Consider the following 15793-nt stretch of genomic DNA (forward strand, 5'->3'; position numbering starts at 1 on the left):
CAATCACTACAAGCTGTGTGTAGAGAGCAAGGAAACACATTGCCCGTGGGACAGAACGGGGGAGGGGTGCTCCATCTAGTGCTGGAAGTAGTTCAATCCCATGCACTGCCTGCTGCTATTTCCCCGAATGTTGCCTGGGCTATGAAAAAAAGGTTTCAAGTGGAAGAGCACAGTGGCTGAGCACCACAGCAGCACCCGTAGCCATGGCTACACCCGGGGCTGTGAGCCCCTGCAGCCTTGTGGGTAGGTATGCCACTAATTGTGTGTGATACAAATAATCATCTGTCAAATAATTAGTTAACAGACCTACAATACAAGATGGTAGGGGAGGATGGTGTTAATCATTCAGCTTCTTTTCTGTGCACAGTAAACCTCCAGACACACATACCAACAGTGTACGGGATCGAGCTAACAGTAAAGCCTGGTACACCCATTTAATTATGATTGGCCAATCACATACCAATTGTACCACCTCCCTTTAGCTGAGCTTCAGGAGTGGATGAATAATGACTGGCTAAAACTTAATGCTGACAAAACTGAGTTTCTTGTAATCGATGGTCAGGGCTCGACAGCAAAGCAGCCCCAGTCTCAACCAACACCGCTAAGGATAGGGAGCTCAGACCTGAACAACTCAGACTGTGTGCGCAGCCTGGGAGTACTGATTGATGGGAAATTACGCTTCAGGAATCAAATCTCAGCTGTAGTGAAACATTCCTTATTTCACCTAAGGAATATTGCAAGGATTAAACACCTCATTCCTTCAGAGGATCTTCCAACCCTAGTTCATGCCTTCATCACATCAAGGTTGGACTACTGCAATTTTCTACACAGGCCTTCATAAGAAGACCTGCGTCGCCTGCAATTAGTACAGAATGCTGCCGCAAGACTGTTAACGAGCCAACCCTGCCATTGCCACATAACACCAACCCTGTGCTCACTCCACTGGCTACCGATAAAATGGAGAATTTTGTTTAAGATTGGCTTACTGACATTCAAATCCTTGCACAATCTGGGCCCTGGATACTTGAAGGACTTGTTGCAACTGCATCACTCCCCCCACAACCTTAGATCAAAAGGACGTAACACCTTGGTCACCCCCAGAGTCCACCTCAAAACCTTTGGAGGCGGAGCCTTCTGTCATGCTGCCCCTACACTTTGGAACTCCCTGCCACACGCAATCAGCATAGCACCATCCCTGGAAGCATTTAAGTCTAAACTGAAAACCCACCTCTTCAGTCTGTCATTCATGAACACCGGACTATCTCCTCTGTAATACAGTCCAGCCCGCATCCCTGTATTGATCTTGGAAACAACTATGCGTTTTGAGTCCTATGGGAGAAAAGTGCTTTACATATGTTATTGTATTGTATTATTGTATTGTATAGTATGATGATCAACTGATATTGGATACTATGAGCAGATTATATAGGTAAACCCTCATACTACATGGAGGTGGTAAAATTGGTTAGTGATTGCCCAATTATAATTGAAAATGTGTACCAGACATTAGGGTGTGTGCACATCCAATTTTGATTGGCCAACTGTTGGAAAATGTTACCATTTCTATGATGTATGAGCGTCAACAGATTGTGAATGCAATCAACAGATTGTGTAGGTAAGCTCTCATACCACATGGAGGTAGTCACACTTATTTACACAATATCCCATTGAATGACTGTATTTACCGTGATACAGCTAATCTCCAGAATTTGGGTGTATATTTTATATCATATCCTAATGCAAGCCGTTACTGTTTGTAGGTCTGCATGCATGAAACTCTTCTTGCCTTTCTTATTCATTGCCATACCTTAGCCAATAGTTCATTAACTACATATAAATATAGGTAGGACCCTAAGTAATGAATAATGTGTACACTAAAATGCCAGTGTGGTCTCCTGCTGAGCAACACTGAGCCAGGTGATACCCTCTGAGGAAGGGAACCCCCAAAACAGCCACTGTCAGGGTATACCATTCATGTAACTGCACAATTGTTTGACTGTATCCCTTGCTACCTTACCACTTGTATGTACTGCATTCATGTTTAAAACTGTGCTTGTGTTTTTTCATTGCTGCTCTTAAAGAGAACCCGAGGTGGCATTTCATTACGTTCGTGGGGCACAGAGGCTGGTTGGGCACACTAACACCAGCCTCTGTTGCCCCATCGTGTGCCTCAAAGACCCCCCTGCTCGCCGCTATAGCCCCGCAGTGCTGGCGACACGCAGTGCGTCGCCAGCACAATGTTTACCCTAGCACTGTCTATCAGCGCCGCTCCCCCGCCTCCTCCGCATCGCCGCTACCCGCCCGCTTCCCTTCCCTCCTATCAGCTGGAGGGAAGGGACGCGGGCGGGTGGCGGCAATGCGGAGGAGGCGGGGGAGCGGCGCTGACAGACAGCGCTTAGGTAAATATTGTGCTGGCGACACGCTGCGTGTCGCCAGCACTGCGGGGGTATAGCGGCGAGCAGGGGGGTCTTTAAGGCACACGATGGGGCAACAGAGGCTGGTGTTAGTGTGCCCAACCAGCCTCTGTGCCCCACTAACGTAATGAGATGCCACCTCGGGTTCTCTTTAAAGGCATACTGCTTGTGCAGCCATTTACTTCATGTTTTGCTGACATATACCATTATGCTGTATTTCTTTTGACCGGTTTGGTCTCTTGTTGCCAATACACTTATGTTATTTGTGCATTGTGCATTATTTGCACTTGTTTGTATATAATCAGCTTTTGTGTTTACAATATAATTTTGATGAATCTCATGCTGGTGTGCGAGTCTTTTTGTATATATATATTGTCTCTAGGGCTTTTTAGCCTAATTACAGACTCAGCACCCATTGCACCCAGTGCATTAATTAGCATACATAGGGTGTGTAGTACCTTCTTGTAAATAATGAGGCAATATTAATGCATACAGGTTTATAGAAACACACACTGCCATCCAGACAATGTATTTTTCAGGTAGGACCAGTTGATGGATCCTCAACTAATACATCTCTCTGTCATGAATTTTGTACTCTCAGGCTTCTCCAGTGAGGAGTGCACAGATTCAGGCCTGGTGGACCACCTGATGCCAAGTCCTGAGGGAAGAAGTGGGATATCACCATTTGCTTGCCTGTCTGGAAATACAGACCATGACTTAATGAGAATGACTAATGTAAACAGTGTAAGTTTTAAAAATTCATTTTTTAAAGATCACAAAAAACAAAAGCAAAATTCAAGTACCACTAAATGTTCCTGTAAGACAGAAAATTATCTCTTTTCTATTATGAATTTGCTGGTGAATGACCTGAGAATATGAATGAATTCAGATTCTAATAACAATGAAAACAGGTAATTCCTGTACAAGATTTCTTTGCAAGCTTTCAAAATGTTAAGTTTCTTCTTCAGGCATGTTTCAGAACTGGAATGCAGTAAATACATACTGTATCCAGTCCGGACTCAAGCAATCGTGTGGGATAAAAACTCTGTGAGCTTTTGTTTATTGTAAGCGATTGTGTAACACAGAAAGATCAACACATGTTAGCTGGTCTTTGTGTGTTGTATAACTTCTTACAATAAAGAGAATCTCAGAGTATTTATCCCACACGATTGGTTGAGTCCGGACTGGATTTGTATTTACTGCATTGGATTTTTTTTTTGAGGATTGATGGGACCTCACTGTCTGTGATCTGTGACTCCCTATGTGAAGTGGACTTTTATCTGAGGCCCACAGGTACCTTTGTTTTTAATGTTTCAGAAATGGATCAGATGGTTCTGATTCAGTTCTGAAACATGCCTGAAGAAGAAACTTAGAGTTTTGAAAGTTTGCAGAGAAATCTTGTACATTTAGGGGTTGATTCGCTAAACCGTGCTATTTCATAATGCGCAGCGTTATTTCATAAGGCACGTACGGCGTAACCAGGGCCGGCCCGCCCATGGGGCGGGGTGAAACTTTTGCCTCAGGCGGCACTTCTGGGGGGGCGGCACCCGCCCGTCCGTGGGTGTGGGGGGCCCCCTGAGCTGGAGAGGATAGCGGGCAGGAAGGGGTATTGGGCCTAGCGGCAGGGAGGGGGGTCGGACCCCCCCCCCCCTCCCTCGCCTGGGTCCCCCGTCCTCCGCTCCCCTCCAGCTTTAAAAAGTTCCGTGCTGGCTGCAGCTATGTGTAAGAGGCAACGGGCGGGGATCACTCACCTCTTCCTCGTTCCAGCGTGCGCTCCACTGACGTCACTTCCTGCGGCGTAGCAGGAAGTGACGTCAGTGGAGCGCAGGCTGGCCTGGAACGAGGAAGAGGTGAGTGATCCCCGCCCGTTGCCTCTTACACATAGCTGCAGCCAGCACGGAACTTTTTAAAGCTGGAGGGGAGTGGAGGACGGGGGACCCAGGCGAGGGAGGGGGGGGGGTCCGACCCCCCTCCCCCCGCTAGGCCCAATACCCCCTTCCTGCCCGCTATCCCCTCCAGCTCGGGCGGCCCCCCACACCCACAGCTTGGGGGTGGCGACGATTTCTTTGAAAATTGCCTCAGGCGGCAAAAAGTCTAGGGCTGGGCCTGGGCGTAACGCTGTGTGCGCTATTGGCATAACGCCACAAACGCTATCAGCAAGTACGGTAGAACGCATTCATTAGATAGGGGTTGGTAGGGAAATAATCAAGAGCGGTGATATTTTCAGTGCGCGTAATACTTTATAATGACAAGAAAATACGTTTTCATAATGACAAGAAAAGTCAAAACGACCTTAAAATTGCAACTTAGTTACATACAGGTGTATAAAAACATAAAGTATATAAACATAAAGATCGCAATTTAACCGTCTAACAGTCTCCCAAGCGGCAATCGCCGCTCGGAGACTGAAGGCGGGGCAGAGCTCCGCCCCCCGAGCAGGAGATGCGCGCGCAGCCTGCGCACAATCTCTTGCATTAGCTGGCCCCAGGACTTGCCGCCGTAATACTTTGCGCCGTTAAAGAATTACGAGCATACAAAATTATGTGTTATTAATTTAAATAGTGTGTAGTTTAATAGTGTATGCTTTTAAAACATAGCAAAGTTAGCATTCATTACCTAACATGCACTCATCCAGTCAAACCTCAAACAGTTTCATCATTGAAGGAAAATGTAAACACAAATATTTTTTAAAAAATTAACATTTGTCCAAGACTATTCATACTTTTTTTTTTGTGTGTTCAATAATTTTTATTGGTTTCAAGTAATGAAAAAAACAGTAATACAGCAGAACATAAGGTACGTTTTCATAATGACAAGAAAAGTCAAAACGACCTTAAAATTGCAACTTAGTTACATACAGGTGTATAAAAACATATCGGTAAACATCAAATAGAATAAGATAGGATAACAGCGTTTTTAGGCCTACAAACAGCTTTGCTTTTATAATGTAACCATAAATCACCAATTTAAGTAGGAAAGGTCTTTATATAAAGTAATACTAGAAAACAGAACTCACAAGGACAACATCCAAGACTATTCATACTGCAGGGCAGCACAACTCAACACACAACTCAACACCCCCTTTTCTCCCCACCAACAGAGCTACCTGTTGGTGGGGTCTGATCGCCCCCCAGTTGTTTATTTTTTTATTGTAAATATTTACTGTATATTCTTATATTTCTTTAAAAATATATGTATTTCCTTCCTCCCCAGCCAGCCCCCCCCCCCCCCACCCCAGCCAGCCTCCCTCTCTCCCCCAGCCAGCCTATCACAGCGATTGGCTGTGATAGGCTTCAGCCTATCACTGCCGATCGCTCTTTTGTGCCCCAGGGGGACAGCCGTGTCACATGGCTGTCCCCAGTACAGTGCTGCTGCAGATCGCAATTTCGCCGTCTAACAGTCTCCCAAGCGGCAATCGCCGCTCGGAAACTGAAGGCGGGGCAGAGCTCCGCCCCCCGAGCAGGAGATGCGCGCGCAGCCTGCGCACAATCTCTTACATTAGCTGGCCCCAGGACTTGACGTCAATTGGTATTAGGTGGTCCTGGGGCTGCCGCCGCGGCCACGCCCGCGGGTGTGGATCGGTCTTTAGGTAGTTAAATGTCATAAATACTAATTTATGTGATCAAGCATATTCGAGCATCTGTAAGGGGCCAACAACACCATGTAAATACATGCTCCCTATGGGGGAACCTGGGGTGCAGGGGGAGGGAGAGGCAACTTGGGGTCCACCAGTGCAGGTGCCCCTGCACAGCTCAGGGGCCCTGGGCCAATTGTCCCCTTTACCTCTATATCAGCTCCAGCGCACACTGTGTCCCAGCTTCACAGTGTCCCCAGCAGTGTGCTGCAGCTTTACAGTACACACACATTACACAGCACACAACACAAGTCACGCTACACAGTATCCACATGTTACAATGCATACAGTGATATAAAACTAATAAAAGTTATGGTTGCTTGGCATTGTACATATGGCCAACACAATTTCATTACTGCTTAAAAAAAAAGAAAAACTACACATATACCAAAAACAAATTGTAAAGGACACATACCAACAAATAACACTTACTTGCCCAGTCTCAAACTATTCTGAAGCAAAGCTTATATAGGCAAACAGCTGACAAATGTTAACATTACACACGTAAACTTCTATGCGCTTAAATTAATGCGCGCTATCAGTTTTATCGCGCATAAAGTTTTACGCACACAATGACGCGTGTAATTCATGTAGCGCTATAGCGCTATTTAATAGCACTGTTTAGTGAATCAACCCCATAGTCAACAACCACTTCGGTACCAGCAGCCTCTGCCGCTGAAGTTCGAGAGGCTGTTGGTACATCAAACCGCCTCTTTCCTACAAATCGCCGCTAAAATCCGCCGTTCACACCGTTCTGTCCCCACTGCAGGCTGCTCTCTCTGCCATCTCTAGGACAGCAGAGCGCTGTGCGCAGGTCAAGAGCCGCTTTCATTCGCTCATAAATGTAAAATGTACTATGATGTGCAGTAAATGGAAGGTTCAAATAGAGCTTTCAGTTATACTCACAGATGTGAACATGTTTTGCACTGCCAATAAATCAAACCTTACCTGGCTGTCCAGGTCAGGAAAGAGGACTGACCAATGGCCATATGGGTGCTGAAAAAGTAATTTGTTCTGATCTTTATTTTACAGCACACATACAGCTCTCTTAACGGGGATATTATTATTTTTTTTCTTCACTGGGTGGTTGCAGGTATCCTTTAGCCACTTTTGGATGGCAGTAGTTGAAATCTACGTCCTGTTTATGTCCACCTGCCAGGACAAAGATTTCACCTTCCGCATTCCGCATGGACCCGCTGCTACCGCAGATCATGCTGCTTTCCCATCACTGAAGCTCACTTGCCCTGCTGTTGCTATGACAGTAGAGCTCTATGAGACGGTCAGGAGTCAATTGGCTCCTGACCCCATGATCACTATGAGTCAATCGGTGGTAGTGGCGGGTCTGTATGGCGTGTCATCGGTAAGCCCAGTTTTGTACCAGCAGTCTGTGGTCCTTAACGTGAACCCAAGGTGAAAATAAACTGATGAGATAAGCAATTATATTTATCCTCCTACTCCTAAAAATGATTTTTTTTAAAGTATCCCAGGGTTTTCTTTTATATTTAAACATTTCCAATTAGGTCGATTATTTCACTGTCTCTAATAAGTGCCAGCCTATTAAGTGTCCCAGAGTTAGACAAGGGTCAATATTCATGTATTTTCTCTCTCCCAGCCCTCAGAAGTTGTATACTGCCAGGAAAGAATATATGGCTGTAATTTGCTTATCAGTGATGTTTACTATATTCTGGACAAGATACCAACAAGACAGAAGCTGTCACTTCCATGCCTAGAAATTAACTCTTTCATGCAGCAAAATTAGTAAAATGGCCTGGTTATTGTACCTTACATACACATTTATCACATCATGTGACTTATCACCTCTGGGCCTTTAAGGGGTCTGAGACTGCTGGTACTGAAGTGGTTAAGAAAAGCTTAAAATATTTTGGGATTAGGGGTTTCTTACTTTTAGGTCAGTGAAAGAAAACTTACAGAATTCTGAGTGGAACCAAAGTCAACCAGTTTTTATTTTACCACACTATCCATTATCGTTTAAGTAATAGAATCACTAAATTGTCTTTTTTGAATCTCAGATCTAGCAAAACTCTATGCAATATTTCCACAGATCATGCTGCAATCAGCTTATATACCTGACAAGTACATCCCACTTCTGCACCCGGAGAGAACTGATGTTTGTGGAAGGAAAATGTTTTTAAATTCCTACGCTCTTGACTTTTTCAAACATGGCTCCCTACTGGCCATTGTAAATGACAATGGGTATGTAACATTTTGTTCTGCTCTATAAATGTAATTTACACTCAAAAATATGTAAGGAGACTGGACATGAAAATTATAAAACACAAATAAAACATATACACTATTAAGAATAGCTACATGAAGCTTCACTGAACTGACTGACTTGAGGAAATTTATCAACCTCCTTCGTGGTAACTCCAAGTCAGGCTCAGGCCAGAAATCCACAGCTTAGAGCGGTAACCCAAGCCTGACTCATGGTAGCTTCCGGGAGGTATGGAGAGAAAGTGCAGTGTGGTGGTGTTTCAACTCCCCTCCCCAGGGATCCAAACACTGGTAGCCATTTTTCTTCCGGGCTCTCGATCCCTCTGGTGAGATCACTGTCTGTCGTCATGATGCAGGTGCAGTGGTTCTGCGCCTGCACAGTACGCTTTGGTCCACGTGGCGGTGATTGACAGCGCCGCTCGCACAGGCGCAGTGCAGGCCGCTGACATCATCGCCGGGGACCGGGAAGCAGAGGAGGCGAACAGCTGCGGGCAGAGCTGTGGTGAGGGACATGCTGGGAGCTTGGGGCTGGACGAAGTCCCAGGTAGGTAGCACTTATTTAGCCTAATAATGCCTGATAACTCCTTTAAAACACTAATCCACATGTAAGATATGTTTTGGACCTGTGTGTTTTAAGTTAAGTTAAGTTAAAATAAGTGGTCAGTTCTATGTAGTTTTCCCATCAGTATTTTAAAGACATCATTAAATACAAATCTGTGTTATAATTCTTTTTGTAGGTTCAACTCAGGGGACGCATATTACAAATTGAATGACTTCTATCTGTCCATAGCATCTATAAGGTGAGGTTATAATTTCTACTTAGATAAAAAAAAATACAATTGCTGTTTATAGATTCTGTTTATATACAATGATATAATGATTATGGTTGAGCAGAACATTTTTTGACAAATGTCTGGCAAATCTCCAGCGACTGGGAAACTGTGATAGGAGATGAAAATCACTAAATAATAATGATGACTAGCTGCTGATCAATCAGCTTTTGATGGTTATACTTTATTAGCACATTGTTGATTTATTACCATGATGATTTTTCTCCAGTGGTTCTCTGAAGTCATCTGGAATCTGACTGGTACTCTTTTAGCTACACCTGCGCATGGGTTTCAGTAAAAAACGTAAAGGCGTCTCTGTATTCAGTTTGTTGTCTTACTTGAAAAGTTTTATTCCGATGACCTGTGTATTTTTTTCCAGAAAGTCAATAAAATGGTACGTAAATGTAAGGTCACTCATCCTCCTTTACAATTCAATCACAAGGATGGGCTTGCTGCATAGAGCTGTGCAAGACAGAGCTGCCAAACTCCAGGGTGTTCCAATAGTAGTGAAGTCGGCACTAACCACCAGTTACTTCTTTTAGATTAGAAAACCCACATATTATAATAATAATAATAACATTTCCTATATTTGTATACCGCTTTTCTCTTGTGGGACCCAAAGCCCATGTGAGGCAGCCACTAGAGAGCGCTCAGTAGGCAGTAGCAGTGTTAGGGAGTCTTGCACAAGAACTCCTTACTGAATAGGTGCTGGCTTATTGAATAGGAAGAACTGAGATTTGAACCCTGGTCTCCTATGTCAGAGGCAGAGTCTTAACCAGTACACTATCCAGCCACATTTAAGTACACACGGAAATCAGCGTCACCAACATACGCCAACATATTTCAAAACTTAGTCTTTAAAATGACTTATGATTACTGACTGTAAAGTCTGAAATGCATTGGCATGCCATCTGTCCCTGTGTACCTATATGTGGATTTTCCAATAAAGAGGAAATTCCTTCACTGCAACTGGTGGTTAATGCTGACTTCTCTTCTAGGAAATGCAGTAGTCCTTGGATTAGGTGATTGCTGAGAGCTCACATCTACTTTGACAAAGGCTACAATGAAAAATATAGTCGTTAACTGTGGTCATAGCGTTAAAATAGGGTTAAGATAAAAGGGCCACTGGAAAGTTCATTTTCATCCCCTTAGAACGGTCTCTCCTGTTTAATTACTGTTGCAATATAATAATAATGGCAGTATTTGTATAGCGCCTTTCTCCTGTCGGACTCAAAGCGCTTGCGAGGCAGCCACTAGAGCGCACTCAGTAGGCAGTAGCAGTGTTAAGGAGACTTGCCCAAGAAACTCCTTACTGAAATAGATGCTGGCTTACTGAACAGGCAGAGCCGAGATTTGAACCCAGGTCTCCTGTGTCAGAGGCAGAGCCCTTAACCATTACACTATCCAGCCACTACAATATCCACTAGTTAATAATTAAAATACAATTGGAGCCAACTGTATATCTGCTTCCCCCCCCCCCCCCCCCCGTCAAAACAAAAAACCCAGTAATAGCTGAAATCAAGACTTATATTGACTATGATCACACTGGGGAGCTCCAAATTTCCATTTGTATACTTTTTAATTATCCTACTCTTGTATTTGTAATAAATGTTTAGCCATAGTAAGATCTACAATTCTACTTTAACATGAACATACTTTGTAAATATATGTCTTTTATATGTATTTGTATCTAATTTATTGTTTCCCTTGCAGTGTATCCATGAGAGAAATGTGTGAAGAGGAGAACGACCCAGTAGTGCTGGCCTTTGAACAGCTGAGATCCATGTATTCTGCAAAACTAGATCCTGTGTAGATAGACTTTTCAGCAAAAAAACAAAAAACACTGCATAGATGAGCATGTAAATGTCAACTGTTCTATTTTATAGTAACCAAAAGATAAGATCATCTGTATGGGCAAATAATCAACAGAAATAAGCAAAAATGTATGCTTAGCATAATCTTTATTGAACACACTGGAAAAAGATAAAAACAATTAAAATTGGGTGACACTCATTGGAGGACACTGATACAATCAATCAGAAAAGTTATTGCACAATGTATAGTATACAAAGTGCGAATGGTGTACTAAACAGAAATAACAAATAAATCAAAACTGACACCTATATACCAATAATCCAAGAATGTAACAATACAATAGCAAGATAAAAAGGTTGTGTTGGAAACAGACAGCAAAGCCAGTATTTGGGCATATAAAGACCTCTATAAAAATGTATCACAATGCTGGTTTCCCGCATGGAATAATACTGCCACAAGGATGCTGTGCAAAGGTAAGGTGCAGCCGAAAAAACGCATAAGTAATTACCTGTTAGTACAGTGTCGGTCAAGTTGTCCCCCGGGTGCGCCCCTCCACGCGTATCGCGGCAATGCCGCTTTCTCAAGAGGTGCCGGTAATGTGCACAATGTGCATTAATATAGTCAGTAAGGAATTTCCGGGGTAAAGGTCAGCGGCTGATAGAGCATGCGTGGCCACGCATGCACGCAGTGACACCGCTCGTCTCACTTAGAGCGAGCAGCGCGCCTGCGTATACAGTCAACGGAGATACAATGTCGTAATCACGCAGCAGTAATATGCTAATGTGTGATATTAAGTAATTAAATTGTTGCAACATGCGTTTAAGGAAATAATGAGCATAATAAACATGGAAACTACTAACAACATACAAATATATATACAACAGAATAAACATTTAGTATAAACAGACAAACTCCATCTAGTGGCCATATTGCATAGTGCCCAATACAAAATAGAAAATTAAAAAATGAATGCATATATATGTGTGTTTGTGCATATTTAATAATCAAAACTGCACAAAAATGCAGTAAAGTGCAAAAGTGTGAAAGGCAAATTGATAAGGTGCAAAAATGCATATAAGGTGCTGGAAAATGAACTTTATTCAGGCCGTCCAACAAAATCCATGAGTTCTTGAAGTGGAAACAATTAATGTTCGTAGGTGTATATTCATCTAAAAAAATATATATATATAATACATATGTTAGTATTGGTTACTAATTTTAAAGTGACAGTGTGATACCAAAAATGAATTAAGTGATAAAAAGTGAATCAAACGTGATCATATCACAGAATATAAAACTAACGAGTGAAACTGTACTTACTCAGCCTCACTTGTAAAAATAGTGATATAGTGAAATGGTCTGCTGTAACCAAAAAAAAACAAAAAAAAAACTGTGCCACACAGCATGAATTATTTAAAGTGCCAAGTGCAATAAATAATTTTTTATTTTTTTTTACACACACTACTTAGCAGTCACATAGTAGGAGTTGTCAATAAGATGATAATTGTAAGAATATATAGGTGAACCCTAAAGTCCAGAAGAGTATCAGTAATCTGAAAAAATATATAAATGGTAATAAGTGCACTCGTGTGCATGACAAAAAGAGTGGAAGCAACAGCAAACTCTGAAAAGCACAAAGCTTATAAAGAGCCACATATAGTAATGTCAAAGAGTAGAAATAACAAAGCACAAAACATGTAAAGAGCCACATATAACGATCTAAAAGAGGGCATTGAAAGAGAAGTGTACAGGGAAACGTGGCATATATATACAGAAAACCCTGCCAATAACAACCTGCATCAAATAGGCTAGGGGTAAAGATAAGTAAACCCCCTTACTGTGGCAAAAAACAGCCGAAGGAAAATTCCTCATTAAGTCCATGGGGGCTGAGGGTGCCCATGTCATGTATCCACCTCAATTCACTTCTGAGTAACCTGGTGGTCGTGTCACCCCCCCTAATATTTTGTTTAATTTGTTGAAGCCCCACAAATCTCCAACCTTTAAGGGAAGAATTGTGGCTGAGGAGGGCATGTAAAGCCACTGGTGTTAGTCATTTCCCATCATCATGGTCTCTTTTGGCCAGTTTGATTGTAGAGATGTGTTTTTGTAAACGTAATTTAAGTGGATTTTTTGTTTGTCCAATATATTGTTTAGAACATGGGCACTGCAACAAATATATAACTGATGGAGTTTTGCAGTTGATAAAATCAAAAATTGTGTACTTCCTCTGATTTGCAGAACTTACCACTTCCCTTGTAGGAATCATAAGGCTGCAAACTGAACAGTTGCCACACGGAAAGCTTCCTTTGGCACTCAATGATCTCTCAGGTCTTTGGTAATGACTCTTAGATAATATTGTTCTTAGTGTGGGTGCTCTTTTGGCAGTGATGCTGGGCCGATCTGTTAAGAAAGGACACAAATCATGATCACTCTTGATGATCTCCCAGTGCTTCTGTACAACATTGAACAAATCATTCCAGTTGTTATTAAAAGGCGTAATGAGACGGATAACATCCTGTTTGCATCTATTCTTTGGAACCAGTAGCTTAGTTCTGGGTATGGCCCTTGCTCTTCTTATCGCTTTCTCCACAATTTTGCGGGGATAGCCCCTCCTGCGTAGCCTCGTCCTAAGTTGTGCTGCTTCTTGCTCAAATGCCATATCTGTTGAGCAATTACGCTTCAACCTAATGAATTGACCAAATGGTATGTTATTCTTGGTTTTGTTACTGTGATGTGAGTTATATTGTAATATACTGTTCACAGCTGTTGGCTTTCTATAAGTAGAGGTCACAATTCTCCCATTAATATCTTTGGAAATTTTTAGATCCAAAAACTCAACTGTCGAGTCCGATATTTTGTGTGTTAAATATATATTAAATTTGTTCTGATTGAGTTTATCAAGAAATTCAACACACAGTTCACGTGTCCCTTGCCAAATAATCAGGAGGTAGTCGATAAAACGGAACCAACCTATAATGTGTGGATGATAGATATCCATTTCAGGGGCCCAAACAACCTCGCGCTCCCACCACCCCAGGAAGAGGCACTTTACTGCATTTTTGTGCAGTTTTGATTATTAAATATGCACAAACACACATATATATGCATTCATTTTTTAATTTTCTATTTTGTATTGGGCACTATGCAATATGGCCACTAGATGGAGTTTGTCTGTTTATACTAAATGTTTATTCTGTTGTATATATATTTGTATGTTGTTAGTAGTTTCCATGTTTATTATGCTCATTATTTCCTTAAACGCATGTTGCAACAATTTAATTACTTAATATCACACATTAGCATATTACTGCTGCGTGATTACGACATTGTATCTCCGTTGACTGTATACGCAGGCGCGCTGCTCGCTCTAAGTGAGACGAGCGGTGTCACTGCGTGCATGCGTGGCCACGCATGCTCTATCAGCCGCTGACCTTTACCCCGGAGATTCCTTACTGACTATATTAATGCACATTGTGCACATTACCGGCACCTCTTGAGAAAGCGGCATTGCCGCGATACGCGCGGAGGAGCGCACCCGGGGGACAACTTGACCGACACTGTACTAACAGGTAATTACTTATGCGTTTTTTCGGCTGCACCTTACCTTTGCACAGCATCCTTGTGGCAGTATTATTCCATGCGGGAAACAGCATTGTGATACATTTTTATAGAGGTCTTTATATGCCCAAATACTGGCTTTGCTGTCTGTTTCCAACACAACCTTTTTATCTTGCTATTGTATTGTTACATTCTTGGATTATTGGTATATAGGTGTCAGTTTTGATTTATTTGTTATTTCTGTTTAGTACACCATTCGCACTTTGTATACTATACATTGTGCAATAACTTTTCTGATTGATTGTATCAGTGTCCTCCAATGGGTGTCACCCAATTTTAATTGTTTTTATCTTTTTCCAGTGTGTTCAATAAAGATTATGCTAAGCATTAATATTTGCTTATTTCTGTTGATTTGCCCATACAGATGATCTTATCTTTTGGTTACTATGCAGTCTTTCTGCATCTGATGGGACACTTATCATGGTGTTATGTTTTTTATTTAGACTCAACTGTGATCTTGTCTGTTCTATTTTATAAACACAGTTTTTCAAAATTGAATGAACCAGTGGATAAATGGAATCATCCAGGTCTCAAATTCTTTTATATTTTTAAGCATTTTTTTTTAATAGAAGAGAACAGAGAAGTGCAGTTAACTTTATTACAGAGTTATTGCATTAAATAATATTGGTATAAATAAAGCAATGCAATGTCATTGAAAATCCTCGCTTTAACTTAAAGGAACACTATCGATTGACATGTTTTTTTTTACATTGACATAGGAATTGTTTGGGAAGTGCTGTTAAGTACGGGTGTATACATTTGAATGCTTATCTCTTTGATTACTGTTATTAAATTCCTTTCACACTTCAGTGATGCCAAAATCTGAAGGACCACATCATGAAGGGAGGGGGTATTCCCTTACACTGCATCTGTTAATCCTGTGTGTGAAAGAAAGCTTTAACTCCAACTGCCTGTCTCTGTCTGAGCTGTCTGCAAAAAGCAGAGGAAATGTATCTTATGTGCAAAATAAAAATTTGTAATTGTAATAGAGTGTGAAACCCGACACCAGAGCCATTGCATATAACTCTGCTTCAATATTACACTGTTCTTAGCATGTCAGACTGCAGAGATTCACCTATGCAAATGAGCCTTTCCAACTGAACTAAAATCTACACACAATGAATTACAGCTTTTGCCTCTGATATTTAACATTAAAAAGTAGGAAAATGTTTACACTGCTACTTAGATGTCTTAGACATTATTTGTACATTGTCATTTTAGAACACTTGGTTTGATATTGTTCCTTT

General features: G+C 41.8%; 1 protein-coding gene across 6 annotated transcripts in view; it reads left to right on the forward strand.

Annotated features, from left to right (window-relative positions):
* Positions 1-11019, forward strand: part of LOC137569165 (probable ATP-dependent RNA helicase DDX60) — a 248003-nt gene extending 236984 nt beyond the window's left edge. For all 6 annotated transcript variants that reach the window (XM_068278820.1, XM_068278816.1, XM_068278821.1 and 3 more), the window contains 4 exons: positions 3016-3158; positions 8111-8262; positions 9021-9083; positions 10827-11019. In XM_068278820.1, the coding sequence (XP_068134921.1) occupies positions 3016-3158; positions 8111-8262; positions 9021-9083; positions 10827-10926 (458 nt within the window). In that variant the 3' untranslated portion in view covers positions 10927-11019. The remainder of the gene's footprint in view (positions 1-3015; positions 3159-8110; positions 8263-9020; positions 9084-10826) is intronic.
* Positions 11020-15793: the final 4774 nt, after the last annotated feature.

The sequence above is a fragment of the Hyperolius riggenbachi genome, chromosome 1, assembly GCF_040937935.1.
Source record: "Hyperolius riggenbachi isolate aHypRig1 chromosome 1, aHypRig1.pri, whole genome shotgun sequence".
Taxonomy (NCBI): Eukaryota; Metazoa; Chordata; class Amphibia; order Anura; family Hyperoliidae; genus Hyperolius; species Hyperolius riggenbachi.